We start from the raw sequence: 12,221 nt of genomic DNA on the forward strand, positions 1-12,221 counted from the left end.
CATATCTACTTAATCACATTTATGTATAGATTTCAGTCCTAGGCTGGTTTTCTATTGCAAGAGAGAACCGACAATCTTCTATAAATGTTGGACAATTGAGAAATAGGATTTGGTAGATCATTTACATTGAGAAATCTTACAAAAAAAACCAAAACTCCTAGAACATTCCTTTATCATAGCTCATAATCTTGTTTGTTGATCTTTCATTTCTATGTTTACTTTTCATTAGTTACATTTAGCTTTAGGAAACCAATTGATTAATTGTTTAGCTAACTCGCGTTGAAACATTTCTAGTGCTAATTCCAGCCCCTGTGGATACGATAATCTTTTATATTACTTGCGACATTTTCGTACACTTACGGAGAGCGAACACTAGCCGCCTTCTCCAGCATCTCATCGAAATTCTTTACAAGATTTATGATGAGATCCCTAAAGAACTCTCCTTCGGTCAACCCATGAGAGAAGGCGATCATGAGTATTTCTGATGTGGCCGAGGGAATGTCTTGACCCACTTGATTGAAGTGTTTGATATACCTTCTTAACGGCTCAGAGGGCCCTTGCTTGAGAGCAAACAAGCAGTGGTCCATCTTCTGATACTTCCTGCTGTTGGCAAAGTGGTGCAGGAATGCGATCTTGAAATTAGAGAAGCAGGTGATGAACCCATGCGGCAGTCCATCGAACCACTTCTAGGCAGAGCCCGATAGAGTGTCCAAGAACACTCAGCACTTAACGACATCGCTGTATTCATGTAGCAGAGCCGCATTTCTAAACTTGCGGAGGTGGTCTTCAGGGTCCTTGATGTCATCATATTCCCTGATAGCAGGGGGTCGGTACCCTTTGGGTAGCCTTTCCTCCAATATTTTAGAAGAGAATGGCACTTTCTCTTCCGGCTCCACTCGACGTTCTTCTCAAGAGACGATAAACTTCCCTCTCTTCGAATCCTTAGGAAAAGAACTCTCAGTCACAGAAACTTGTGGCTGCTTCTTGCGGCTATAACATCCAGGTCTGGCTAATAGTAACCCTGACCCGACTCTCTATAGAAGGCAGGAGGAAATTCCATGGGTTGTTTTCTCTTGGAACCCCAATCCGAGGCGTGAGCCGGTTCTTTAGAAATCTCAGGTAACTTTTGTGGTCGGGAGGCAGTAGTTTGTTGCTTTTCAGAGGTCGCCTGCCTTTTGGCTTCTTTGAAGAGTTCGTACTCTCCCACTGTCATGGTTACGTTGATTCTGCTAGAATCCTCCATCTTCACGTTTCGGAGCAGGTAGTTGTGTTCCCACAAACGGCGCCAAATTTGATCCCGTCCGAAAGCTGAGTCGGACAGAGGCTAGCCACGCTGTCGCTGGTACTGACGGAAAGTCGCCGAGACGCCTGGTTGACCTGGCACCTACCGGAAGGATTCCCACGAACGGATGATGGGGGGTGATGACGACGACGACGACTCGAGGGCTCTGCGCACACTCAGACAAAGCCGCCTCTACGTTAGAGACCAAGAACCAGGGAAAAAGTTCCCGGGTCAGGCCCTCCGATGCTCAAGTCAGGTATTTTTTTCCCCAAAAGCACAGTGAAAGGATGAAAAGTAAAAGACGAGAATGAAAAGATGAGTGAGCATACCTGCGTAGAGACAAAGCATCCCTTTTTATATGTCAGTGGATGCTTCTGGAGTCTGACAAGTGTCAGGGAATGTCGAGTGTCAGGATTTGTCTGGCGATGAATGACACATGACATCTTTCTATTGTTCTGAGGAGGAATCAGGAGGCAACGAGCCACAAACCGTTAGCATATTCCTTGACATGTGGTGATTTTTCTCTGACGGGTTGTTACGATTCTCTAGCTTGATTGTCGCGTAGTGTAGCCTCGCGCTGGTCTGTTAACCCTCGACTAGGTTCTCGTATCTGCAAATCTTGACCTGTATGCACAGACTTATCTTTCCTAGCGCATTCCCTGGCTTGTTCGTTGTCCCACAAATCCAGACCTGTACGTCCTGCCCTACATTTGCCATTCGGTTTATCTTGATAGATCCAGACCTGCGCCTACCGCCTTGTAAGCTTTCATCCACATATCCTGACCTGTACGTCTTTGGTCTGTATATCTTGTTCTGCGTTTCTTGTCCAGTAGATCCTGACCTGTAAGCCTTAGTCCTCATATCTCGACCTGTGTCTTAGCTTCGCGTATCCTGCTCTGCGAGTCTTGGTTCATATATCCTGACCTGTACGCCCTATCCGTGTATCCTATACTGCAAGTCTATAAATCCTGACCTGTCATCCTTGGTTTGCATATCCCGACCTGTACGCTTTAGTCCTCGTATCTCCTGTGTCGCGAGTCTATAAATTCTGACCCCTGTACGCTTTAGTCCTCGTATCTCTTGTGTCGCGAGTCTATAAATCTTGACCTATCATCCTTGGTTTGCATATCCCGACCTGTATGTTTTAGTTCTCGTATCTCCTGTGTCGCGAGTCTGTAAATCCTGACCTGTAGGTCTTACCTTCCGAGTTCCTACTTGACATGTAGGCTTAACTCCGGAATGCCACTTGTGCCCGACCAGGACCATCCTGTAACCTGGTCCTTTGAACCCCACGTAGGTCGGACTTTTGACCTCCACGTAGGCCGGGCTTTTGACCACCACATAGGTTTGACCTCTGACCACCACGTGAGCTTGACCTCTGACCGCTACGTGAGCTTGACTTTTGACTGCCTTGTGAGCTTGACTTCTGACTGTCACGTGAGCTTGACTTTTTACTGCCTTGTGAGCTTGACTTCTGACCGCCACGTGAGCTTGACTTTTGACTGCCTTGTGGGCTTGACTTCTGACCGCCCGTGAGCTTAACTTCCGACCACGTCCGCTATCCGACCCCACTATCATGCGCCGTATCACTTAATAAGCTGATTGGATGAGAAATTGGTTAATATCCAGAAGAAGATGAGGGGACTAAGCCCTAGAAATCTGACCGTCTGAGAAGTCAACCAAGAGTTGACTTGAACGGTGCCCAGGAAAAGGTGGGGGACTAAGCCCTGGGGACTTGGTCAGTTGAGAAGCCGACCGGGAATTGAATGAGACGGTGCCTAGGATGAAATAAAAAGATTAAGCCCTGAGGATCTGACTAGCTAAGAAGCCAATCGAAAATTGATATCAAGAACCGCTTCTGTAGAACATTGACACATTCCCTGAACAACTTTTTGATCTTAATTACAACATCTTACTAACTTTTTACCACCACATCTCCTGACCTTGCCACGTTCTTAGAGCCCCTACTCCATGCCATATCATACCGAGAGAAATATAGCCGTCACTGAGCATAAATTATAGGAATTCAAATCATAAGCCATAAGTACCGCATCGTGTTTTGGATAATATTTAAATAATATAGTTATTGCAATAAAAATCAAGCAATCAATTTAAACTGCAGGACTCTAAATTATGGAGCAGTTATCTAAACCAACAGAATCTATAAGAATTTAAGCATGCAGCAATTAATGTCGAGTTGTCCTGCCAGAAGCCATTAATCATATTTGTATGCACCAATTGAGATTTGAGTCGAGTGAATTATCACGTTCGGAATAAATACACGTTCGTAATTAATCTTACAAGCTTAATAAACTATCCACTTCATGCATGCACAATTTTGATCGATCAGCCAACAAAGTCATGGAGCAAGCGATCCTTCCCAAACTGCCTCTCTTGGCCTCCGAAAGCTCCCACCAAGTACGGGTCATTGCATTCCTCCAGCCCGAACCGGCTCGCCACACTCACCGGCATTGATTCACCGGCAAAGCGCACCCCATTGTTGTTTTGCAGGCCAAGGGTGAGCGATACAACATTTCCTCGAGCCGGTGAACCAATGCCAGCATAGGAGAAGTTGATGGTCTCAGCCGACGATAACCGACTACTGCTCTGCGTGCCTGCGGCCTGAAACTGATGGGAACTGGCAAAAGGGGTTGGCTTGGAAGATGGAAGTGGTGGCTGGTGACTGGTCTCGCTTGTCTTGTTCTTCTGCTGCTGCATCTCGAGGGAGTGGATTTCCTCGACCATTGGCTTCCACAGCCGAACTCTCGCATTGATAAACCAGTTGGAAACCTGCTCACAAATTAATTAATTAATGGTTAAGCCAAATGGATGATTAATTAATCAAGAGAGCCACAATTAACAAGCTAATGATTGTTAAGCAATTAAGAAATACCTGGTTTCTTGTGAGACCAGTTTGTTTAGCCAAGTTATGCTTGTCCACATCAGTGGGATACCTGCAGAATTATTTAATAGTGATCAAACAAATGCCACTATGCATGGAATGTGGGTCTATAGGAATATAATAATCATGTCCTATCGACAAGTTGAAGGCAACGCACGAGAACTAAACCAATGCTAAACCAAGCGTAAACCCTACAAAATTATACTGCATCTCGTCGACTACTATCGCTAGATGCTGCATATCGTTGACAATGGCCCCTATTGGTCCCCTGCTCCATCGCATTGCATAAAGAAGGGGGCACCGTTGGCCATGCTCCTACTGTTACCAATCAATCTAAAGATCCTGATCTTATCTAATAATAGAAAAGAGGAATAAATTTGGCATATTAAAATGGCACGGTAACAAGATTAAGACCACTTCGTTGTTAATAAGTTCTTCCTCAGACATTAGTATTTACTTACGGATGCAAGAAATGCTCGAAGAGCCAAGCCCGGAGGACAGACACAGCTCGTTCAGGTAGACCCCTCTGAGGTCGCCATATGTGTGGTTGAGCTGCCAAGGCATGATCAGTGGTATTGGCTGCTCTTTGGAGAAATCCATTGTTTAGTAGACCAAAGCTTGAACCGTCTTCCCTTGCGTCGGCTTTGCTGCCCGTGTTCACCTGACAAAGTTGGTCGGAGATGATGTTCTTCAGGCACCTGAAGTGCTTGGACATAATTTTGAGGGCGATCGAGGCATATGGAGCAGCTGAGCTCAACCCCGCGACTGACTCAAAAGACGTGATAACATCTTGCACTTGCCGATAATATTGTTTATATCTTCGGCAGACCTAAAAGATCAGCAATTGGAAAGACAAAAGAAATCAGAGATGACAGCTAAAAGTTCTATAAATGCCCTCATCGGGCTACAAGATGATTCATGTTTAGTTTTTTACTCTACAAAAATACGAATTAGTTTGAAGCAAACTTTAAAAGTTTTATCTCCCCTGATTACCAGTACAGATAGCCTCTTCAACATGCAAACATAGTGTAGGGATTCTGTATAAAAGAGAGCAAACATTAAGAAAGGTCTTCGAGAGGATGACCTTTGTATGAGAGGAAGAGTATTCTTCATCACTCGCTAAATTCCCACATTCTATCTCTTAGCCACACCATAGCTCAAGATATATTTGTTCAATCTTGCAACCACTCGCTAATATTGACAAGTTACCTAGCTTTCACTTGCTCACAATCAATCAAGAGAGAACAAGATATCTCTTAATATAATTAACAATGGACCGAATGCCCCTTTATTTAATCATATTAATAAATATGATATTCATTACTTAATGATAATATATTATGTGCTAAAAACCTAATTTTAATAATTTTATTATTCTTCCCATTTTTTTGGAAGCATCATGTGTAATAGTTTTCCTATCATTCTGATTTTATCGGTCGCAGTGATTCCATAACACCAATACTAGTACATTTAACTATCCGATCTCAATATATACTAATATCAACATTAACAACCATAATAAAGTTTAATCATTGGAAACCAAAAATCTTAAAAACTAAAAATGATCTTATGCTAGAATGCCATGTTAAATTTGGTCACTAGAAATTCGATCAAGCCTTTTTGTTTCTCAAGATCTACCATACTGGACAAAGGTCTCAACTGCAACAACAATACTGTATGATATTTTGCTAAATTATCGAACCATATACAAAAAGCATTTTTATTAACACAACTAATTCAAACTCTTACCACTGTGTAAGCTATAGAAGCTAGGGTGCTATTGTCTGATAAAAAAAAATCATTGTCCAAAATGATAGACGGTCATTCATCAAAACAAATGACAATAGATTTCAGAAAAAGAATCATGAGTTTAGGAACGAATCCCTTGTTTAGTTAAATACATAAGCCATCTTCTCTAATTTGGATGCAAAGATAATCAATCAAAATTCTTTATATCATTACTATGAGCAATATATATAATTCTTATAACTAACCATTCAATTTACTTCATTTAGAAATAGTCTTGCAACTTACAAAGTATACGTCAATTAATCGAAAAAGAACAGATCTCTGAAAAAACTACAAAGGCAATAATTGTCACTGAAGTATAATATCTACTTAGTTACTTGTATCTATCTCTTAGATCTCATCTAATCAAGAAAGGTGAATTAATTTTGATTACTCTTGCAATATCCAACAATTAGATACAAATTTGATAGAGGGCCTGATAGACTTAAAATTACTTCAGATCAATGAACTGATACCTCCAATATCTTCTCCTAATATGACATGCAAATAACATTACACAACTTAGTTAATAGAGTTAAATTCACACAAGATATGCCCAAAGATGAATTCTATTGCTACTGATATTTACAACTGTAACCCTAATGCGAATTTACCCTCTGTAATATTAATACTGCATTATGAAGTCATGGTTGTCAGAAAAATTAGCACCTCATTCGGTCACAAGATCACACCTGTTGCTTGAAAAACATTTGACAAGAAAGAACACAAAGGGAAACACACTACTACTGCAATAAAGTATTCTCTCCTTGGAAACTTGCACTGAATCAAGAAGATCCAGAGAGAGAGATATGGAAGGATAACAAAATCAACCAAAAAAATTATAATATCGTATCAACTATCAAGGCGATCAATAGTAGTTAACACGATAAATAACAATTCTTTTTTCGTTTAATACTCTGAGATGCGAGTTAATTGGGCAGCTTCATTACCTCGTCGAGCATTGAGATGAGGGTGGTCTTCTTCCACTGCTGCTCCGCGCCGGAGCCGGCGAGGTCCTCTGCCATGCCACGGTCGTCCACCAAGACAGCTGGCTCCCTAGGGGGTGGATCCGCGTCCAGGAGCAACTCCGGCAGGAAGACGCCGCGGCTACTGCAGCCTCTGCCGTCGGCGGACGCTTGGCTGGGTCCGACGTGGCACACCTCCTCGAGCAGCCTCCTGGTTGGCTCGAGGAACCGGGAGCGGTTGAGGACGGCGGCGTAGCCGGTGAAGGGGCCGAGCGGGGCGGGCCGGCCCGCGAGGTGGCTTCGCGGGCGCGCGGAGGGGGATGACGAGAGGGAGAGGGAGAATCCCTGGGTGGGGATCTGGTGTCGCGGCCCCTGCTGAGGCGGCGGCGACACCGGGAGCGCGCCGTGGCCGTCGAATTGCGCGACGCTGCCGTAGTTACTGTGGGAGTAGTAGGAGGGCGAGGTGGAGGCGGAGTGGAAGGCGGCAAGGGAATTCCCTCCCGCGTAGATCGGCGCCGCCGCGGCGCTGGGCTCGTGCAGGAGGAGAAGAGAGGTCGATGCGGGAGACTCCTCCGCAGCAGCCGCAGGGAACCGGAGCTTCTCTCTCCGGCTGTGCTGCGGTAAGTGATAGTACATCTGCGGGTGTTGGTGATGCAGCAGCAACTGCTGATCATCCCCTGCTCCTGCGTCTCCTCCGCCGAACCGATCCGCCGTGGAAGAAGTCATGATCTCCCTCCCTGATTCTTGGTGGGTGGGCAGTATAATTTCGAGCTGAGCTGCGCTGCGCCCTGGAGAGAGTAAGGGTGGAGGACCCTATATCTTTTTACCTCTTGCTTTCCACAGATCAAGTTACCAAAAAGAAAAAGAAAGCGAGCGTGAACAGTTCCCCAAAGGCTGAGGAGGAATATAGTTCAGTTGTGACTTGTGATAATAATATCCATGATGAGACGGGATCTAATCTATAGGAACAACTGAGAGAGAGAGAGAGAGAGAGAGAACAAACCCCCACTCTCTCTCCTCCTCAATTCTTCCTTAATTATAAAATTAATCTCCCTCAGCCCATCTTGTCTTTCTTCATCTACCAACTGTGGATGTAAAAGTTACATGCTGTTAACAGCGACTCTAATTCTCTGTCTCTCTCTCCGGAGATGATCACTGCTAGTTGTATTAAAAGCGCACAGAGTAGTACCACAAAATTTGATTAAAACCAGGCCGCACGGCGCGCACGTGGGACGTCCTACCTCTTTAACTCCCACGTACATCGCCGGCGATCCCACCGGGACGGCGAGGTTTATCTGTCGCAGGCCTTGGGAAAGCCAATGGGAGGTTGCGCTAAGGGATAAAGGAGTTTTTTCTATACGAGAATTATAAATCTTTCATCTTTTAACCCAGACATGTAAACTGAATATAGTAAATCATAGATTAGAATTAATAAAGTATTTCACAGGTGGAAGAGATTTTTCTCGAGGACATATTATTATAATATATCTGTCACCCCTAATTAACTAGGCATCACAGGAAGATCGGGATGTGTAAATCATTATTACATTTATTCCAAATGTTTTTATAATTCATCTTTAAATTATATAAAAAAAAATAAATTATGGAGTAAGTTATAAACTAGCTTCAAATTAATCCGAAAATAAGAATTTTTTTTAAATAGTATACGGCGAAGTTAGGGTAGGGGGAGGGCGAGCCTTATAAATTAGCTCAAGGATTATTTTTCATCACTTGCTCAGGTTCCGGTCCTGGTGAAGGTTCAGGCCTTCAGGGTGTTAGTGTTGGTCAGTAGGCTGCTGCTTTTAGTTTTTGGGTGCCAGTGGAGTTAAAGTTGCGCAGGAGGTGGATCTTTTGCTTGATTGCGGGGAGGAGGCGCGCCCGAGTTTTCCGTCGATTCGCTTCTACCGAGGGCGACCTGGACACTGTACCTGGCACAGAGTTAAAAGCTTCGGAGTTAAACAGGATTTTGCGATTTGCGTGCAGGCGAAGGGAGAGCGTGCGTGGGAAGGGAAATGATCCGCTCACGGAGTTCACAGCGATCAGACGTCAGATGGCTCGTAGTGGTGTTATATCAAATCCAGCCCACCACCAACTGTTGCAGCAAACGGTGTCCTTGATTGATCTGCCACTCGAATCCAGCCCATCTTCGAACTGCTGGGTGTGTTCATGTATCCCGTGCATTTCAGTGTGCTGGAAAGCTTCGAGCATGGGGTTCTTTTGTGAATGGAGGAAAGTTTGGGATCAAAGTTTTTATGGGGATCAATCACATCAAGTGATTAGCATCATCCAAACACAAGGTTATGCTTAAAATGAGTAGTTGATCATTTTAAAAAGTAAATTCTGTGATTTATATTAATAATTAGATTTGAATGTTTTCAGTAAAAAAGTTAACTTTATTTCTCACCTTCAAGTAGAGTTAACTTTATTCATCCATCTTGGAACTGCATTTGCTGACTAATTTCTATCTGCTTGAGTTTCACAATGGCCCATTCTGACGTAAAGTTCAGACATCGTCTTCAGGGGAATCAGCGACTGCCACCTTCCTCTGGAGTACTCTCTTGTAAGAGTAGCTTCTCGCCAGGCACACAAAGCCGCAGATATTGACGGCGTTTAGAGCCGCCACCAACCAGTAGAACAAATCCAGTCGGCTGCCGTTCAAGTCCCTGGCGATCCAGGGCGTGGTCCGGTCCACCGCCGTGATGAGGAGGCTGCTGAGGAAGCTGCCCGCCCCGAAGACGCTCAAGTAGAACCCGATCCCCAAACTCCGCATCCCGTCCGGCACCTGCTCGTAGAAATACTCCTGCAGCCCCACCAGCGCGAACCCGTCGCCCAACCCCATCACCGTGTACTGCGGCACCAGCCAGAACACGCTCACTGGCGCGCTCGCCGTCAGCCGCCTCCGCTCTACCACCGCGGCCGCCGCCATCGCCACCGACGAGATCGCCATGCCCACCCCGATCCTCTTCAGCATGCTCACGCCCCGCTCACGCCCCGTGACTCTCCGCATCGCCGGCTCCAGGATTTTGTCGTACAGCGTCACCGTGACGAGCATTCCGATGGCCCCGAGGGCGTAGACGGAGGCCGCGGGGATTTCGAAGTCTCCAAGGTTCCGGTCCATGATGCTTGCTTGTTTGATGAAGAAGGTGGAGGCTTGCGACATGACTATGCCAAAGGGTAGCGCCGAGAGCCATATCGGCACCATGCCAATTATTAGCTTCAGCTCCTCGACTTGAGTTACCGTTGCCAGCCGCCATGTGTTTGATCTCTCGATGACGAAGGCGGCAGCGTCGTCTCTATGCTCGATTATGGCGGCCTTGTCGAGAAATCTAACAGATGTATGCAATATGTTTAACAAATTTCATCAACTACTGTTTTAATTTATTCCATTGACTGCACGTATGTTTACCGTAGCTTGTTAGTGTGGCAGAGGAGCCTGTCACTAGAGTGCTCTGCTTTAGGAGCCTCGTAAAGTTCTCCAGCGTCCGACGGCAGAGGAAGTCCTCGTTTGGCCACTGCCGCCACCATAACCTGCACCATCGGCGTGAACGGACTTCCCTCCGGCGGCCGGTACCGGTAAAAAGATTTGCCGGCTACGAAGACAACAAGGCTGAAGCACAGGATGCCCGCGAGCAGGACATCGACCAGCCACCATCCGACGGCGTCATGGGCGTAGGGAACGACGGTGACGCCGAAAATAAGGCCACTGCTGACGGCGAAGTTCCACCAGTTGAAGTAGGACATCTTCTGCTTGCGCTCCTCCGCGTAGTTGTCGTCGAATTGGTCGGCGCCGAAGCTCTCTAACGAAGGTTTGTGGCCGCCGGTACCGAGGGAGATCAAGTAGATGCCCAAGAAGAAAACGACCTCGTGGAGGCCCATCGATCTGCTGCCGCAGGCGGTTGCGTTGCATGGTTTCAAGCGAGGGACTAATTGCGATAGGGTCAACAAAGTGAGTCCCTGCGATTGATGATAATAATAATAATAATAATAATAATACAAACTAGTGATGAATGAATCGTATTCTCTCCTTCAAACATATCCACAAAACTTTATGGCAGTACAGAACTTTACCGTGATGTAGATGATAGAGGAACTAATGACGGTGAAGAACCTCCCGAGAGCGGCGTCGGCGATGAAGCCGCCGACAAGGGGCATCATGGCGGTGACCCCGTTCCAGTAATTGACGTTCTTGGCTGCCGTTTTCATATCCTCATGCAACACCTTGGTGAGATACAAAATGAGGTTGGAGGCCAGCCCGAAGTAGCTCAGCCTTTCACTGAACTCAATTGCTGCATGCACGGCACGACCATAATCGTATCAAGAATAAATACTAAACACAAAGGACAGAGATCACCGGAGTACCTATGATGAACAAGGATGCCTTCCAACCTCCAGTGGAAGATCTGAGAGGAAGTCTTCCTTTATGATCGACAGAGGAATCACACACCCATGCCCCCTCATCTTGTGGCTTCTCCAAGCTATTTATTGTTGGTTCCATGGATGGGAGAGGCAGGGCACGAGTCTCTCTGATGCAAGTTGGAGAGATCTAGCAGAGCCCATTTGGTCTTTATATACAAGATGTCACATAGTGGCGCCATCGATCACTTGCTTCTTTTCTTTGCTTCTAGATGGAGTACAATCCTCTCGAATGTAACCGGGATTGACTGGAAAAGGATTGGCACTCAGGGGACCTTAGATGACTATACCGTTGGATAATTTCATGCTCTAGTGGGTGGAATTCGACTAACATGGTACGATCCATAAATAGTTTTTTTAGTTGGTATGTATCCAATAGTTGATTAATTTTGAGGATAACCAATCTAATTTTATGAAAATTTTGAGAATAAATTGAGAAGTAGTCACAATGGAAGACCATCAATCTAGAATTCTTAAACCAACCGATCTATAATCTTTAATGATATTGCTCAAAAGCACGAATCCAAAAATTATACTCATAAGTTCTCATAATTCACAAAACTTTTAGATTTTTAATCTAGTTTAAGTTTCTCATTCCCCTCGAATCTGGCGCGTCCTCAATCGTTTGGATGCTCCATATTATACATTTTTGTTCATCTGTAAAATTGATTTCTGATCAAACTGTTTTATTCACTTCACTAGAAATTTTTAATTCCTCAAATGCACTAAGCTATCCTCCTTTAATTACTTCTGAGTCACGTCATTATAGGTCATCAAGCAAACAAATTAGTGACCAAATAACTCATCCATATCAAGTTACAAACAGTCCAAGTTTCACTATGCATTATTTAAAATCTTTAGCACTTTGATA

At 44.9% G+C, this 12,221-nt stretch overlaps 2 protein-coding genes across 2 annotated transcripts; both read right to left on the reverse strand.

Annotated features, from left to right (window-relative positions):
• Positions 1-3,506: 3,506 nt before the first annotated feature.
• On the reverse strand, positions 3,507-7,900 carry LOC122056407 (BEL1-like homeodomain protein 9). The gene is made up of 4 exons (XM_042618344.1): positions 6,923-7,900; positions 4,646-5,013; positions 4,176-4,236; positions 3,507-4,072 (listed from the first exon to the last, which is right to left on the reverse strand). Exons 1-4 carry the CDS (start codon positions 7,661-7,663, stop codon positions 3,629-3,631), a joined length of 1,614 nt encoding a protein of 537 aa, XP_042474278.1. The 5' UTR covers positions 7,664-7,900; the 3' UTR covers positions 3,507-3,628.
• Positions 7,901-9,261: 1,361 nt separating this feature from the next.
• Positions 9,262-11,485, reverse strand: LOC122056408 (protein NRT1/ PTR FAMILY 5.6-like). The gene is made up of 4 exons (XM_042618345.1): positions 11,297-11,485; positions 11,006-11,223; positions 10,344-10,891; positions 9,262-10,263 (listed from the first exon to the last, which is right to left on the reverse strand). The coding sequence occupies exons 1-4, from the start codon at positions 11,430-11,432 to the stop codon at positions 9,441-9,443; spliced, it is 1,725 nt and encodes a 574-aa protein (XP_042474279.1). The 5' UTR covers positions 11,433-11,485; the 3' UTR covers positions 9,262-9,440.
• Between the last annotated feature and the right edge of the window lie 736 nt (positions 11,486-12,221).

The sequence above is a fragment of the Zingiber officinale genome, chromosome 3B (genome assembly GCF_018446385.1).
Source record: "Zingiber officinale cultivar Zhangliang chromosome 3B, Zo_v1.1, whole genome shotgun sequence".
NCBI lineage: Eukaryota > Viridiplantae > Streptophyta > Magnoliopsida > Zingiberales > Zingiberaceae > Zingiber > Zingiber officinale.

Excerpts from the sequence above, each read along its gene's own strand:
- LOC122056407 (XM_042618344.1), bottom strand. The coding sequence starts at position 7,663 with ATGACTTCTTCCACGGCGGATCGGTTCGGCGGAGGAGACGCAGGAGCA. Across the intron at positions 5,014-6,922 it reads TCATCTCAATGCTCGACGAG|GTCTGCCGAAGATATAAACA; the intron begins GTAATGAAGCTG and ends CTGATCTTTTAG. Across the intron at positions 4,073-4,175 it reads CTGGTCTCACAAGAAACCAG|GTTTCCAACTGGTTTATCAA; the intron begins GTATTTCTTAAT and ends ATTTGTGAGCAG.
- LOC122056408 (XM_042618345.1), bottom strand. The coding sequence starts at position 11,432 with ATGGAACCAACAATAAATAGCTTGGAGAAGCCACAAGATGAGGGGGCA. Across the intron at positions 11,224-11,296 it reads GGCATCCTTGTTCATCATAG|CAATTGAGTTCAGTGAAAGG; the intron begins GTACTCCGGTGA and ends CCGTGCATGCAG. Across the intron at positions 10,264-10,343 it reads TGCCACACTAACAAGCTACG|ATTTCTCGACAAGGCCGCCA; the intron begins GTAAACATACGT and ends TACATCTGTTAG.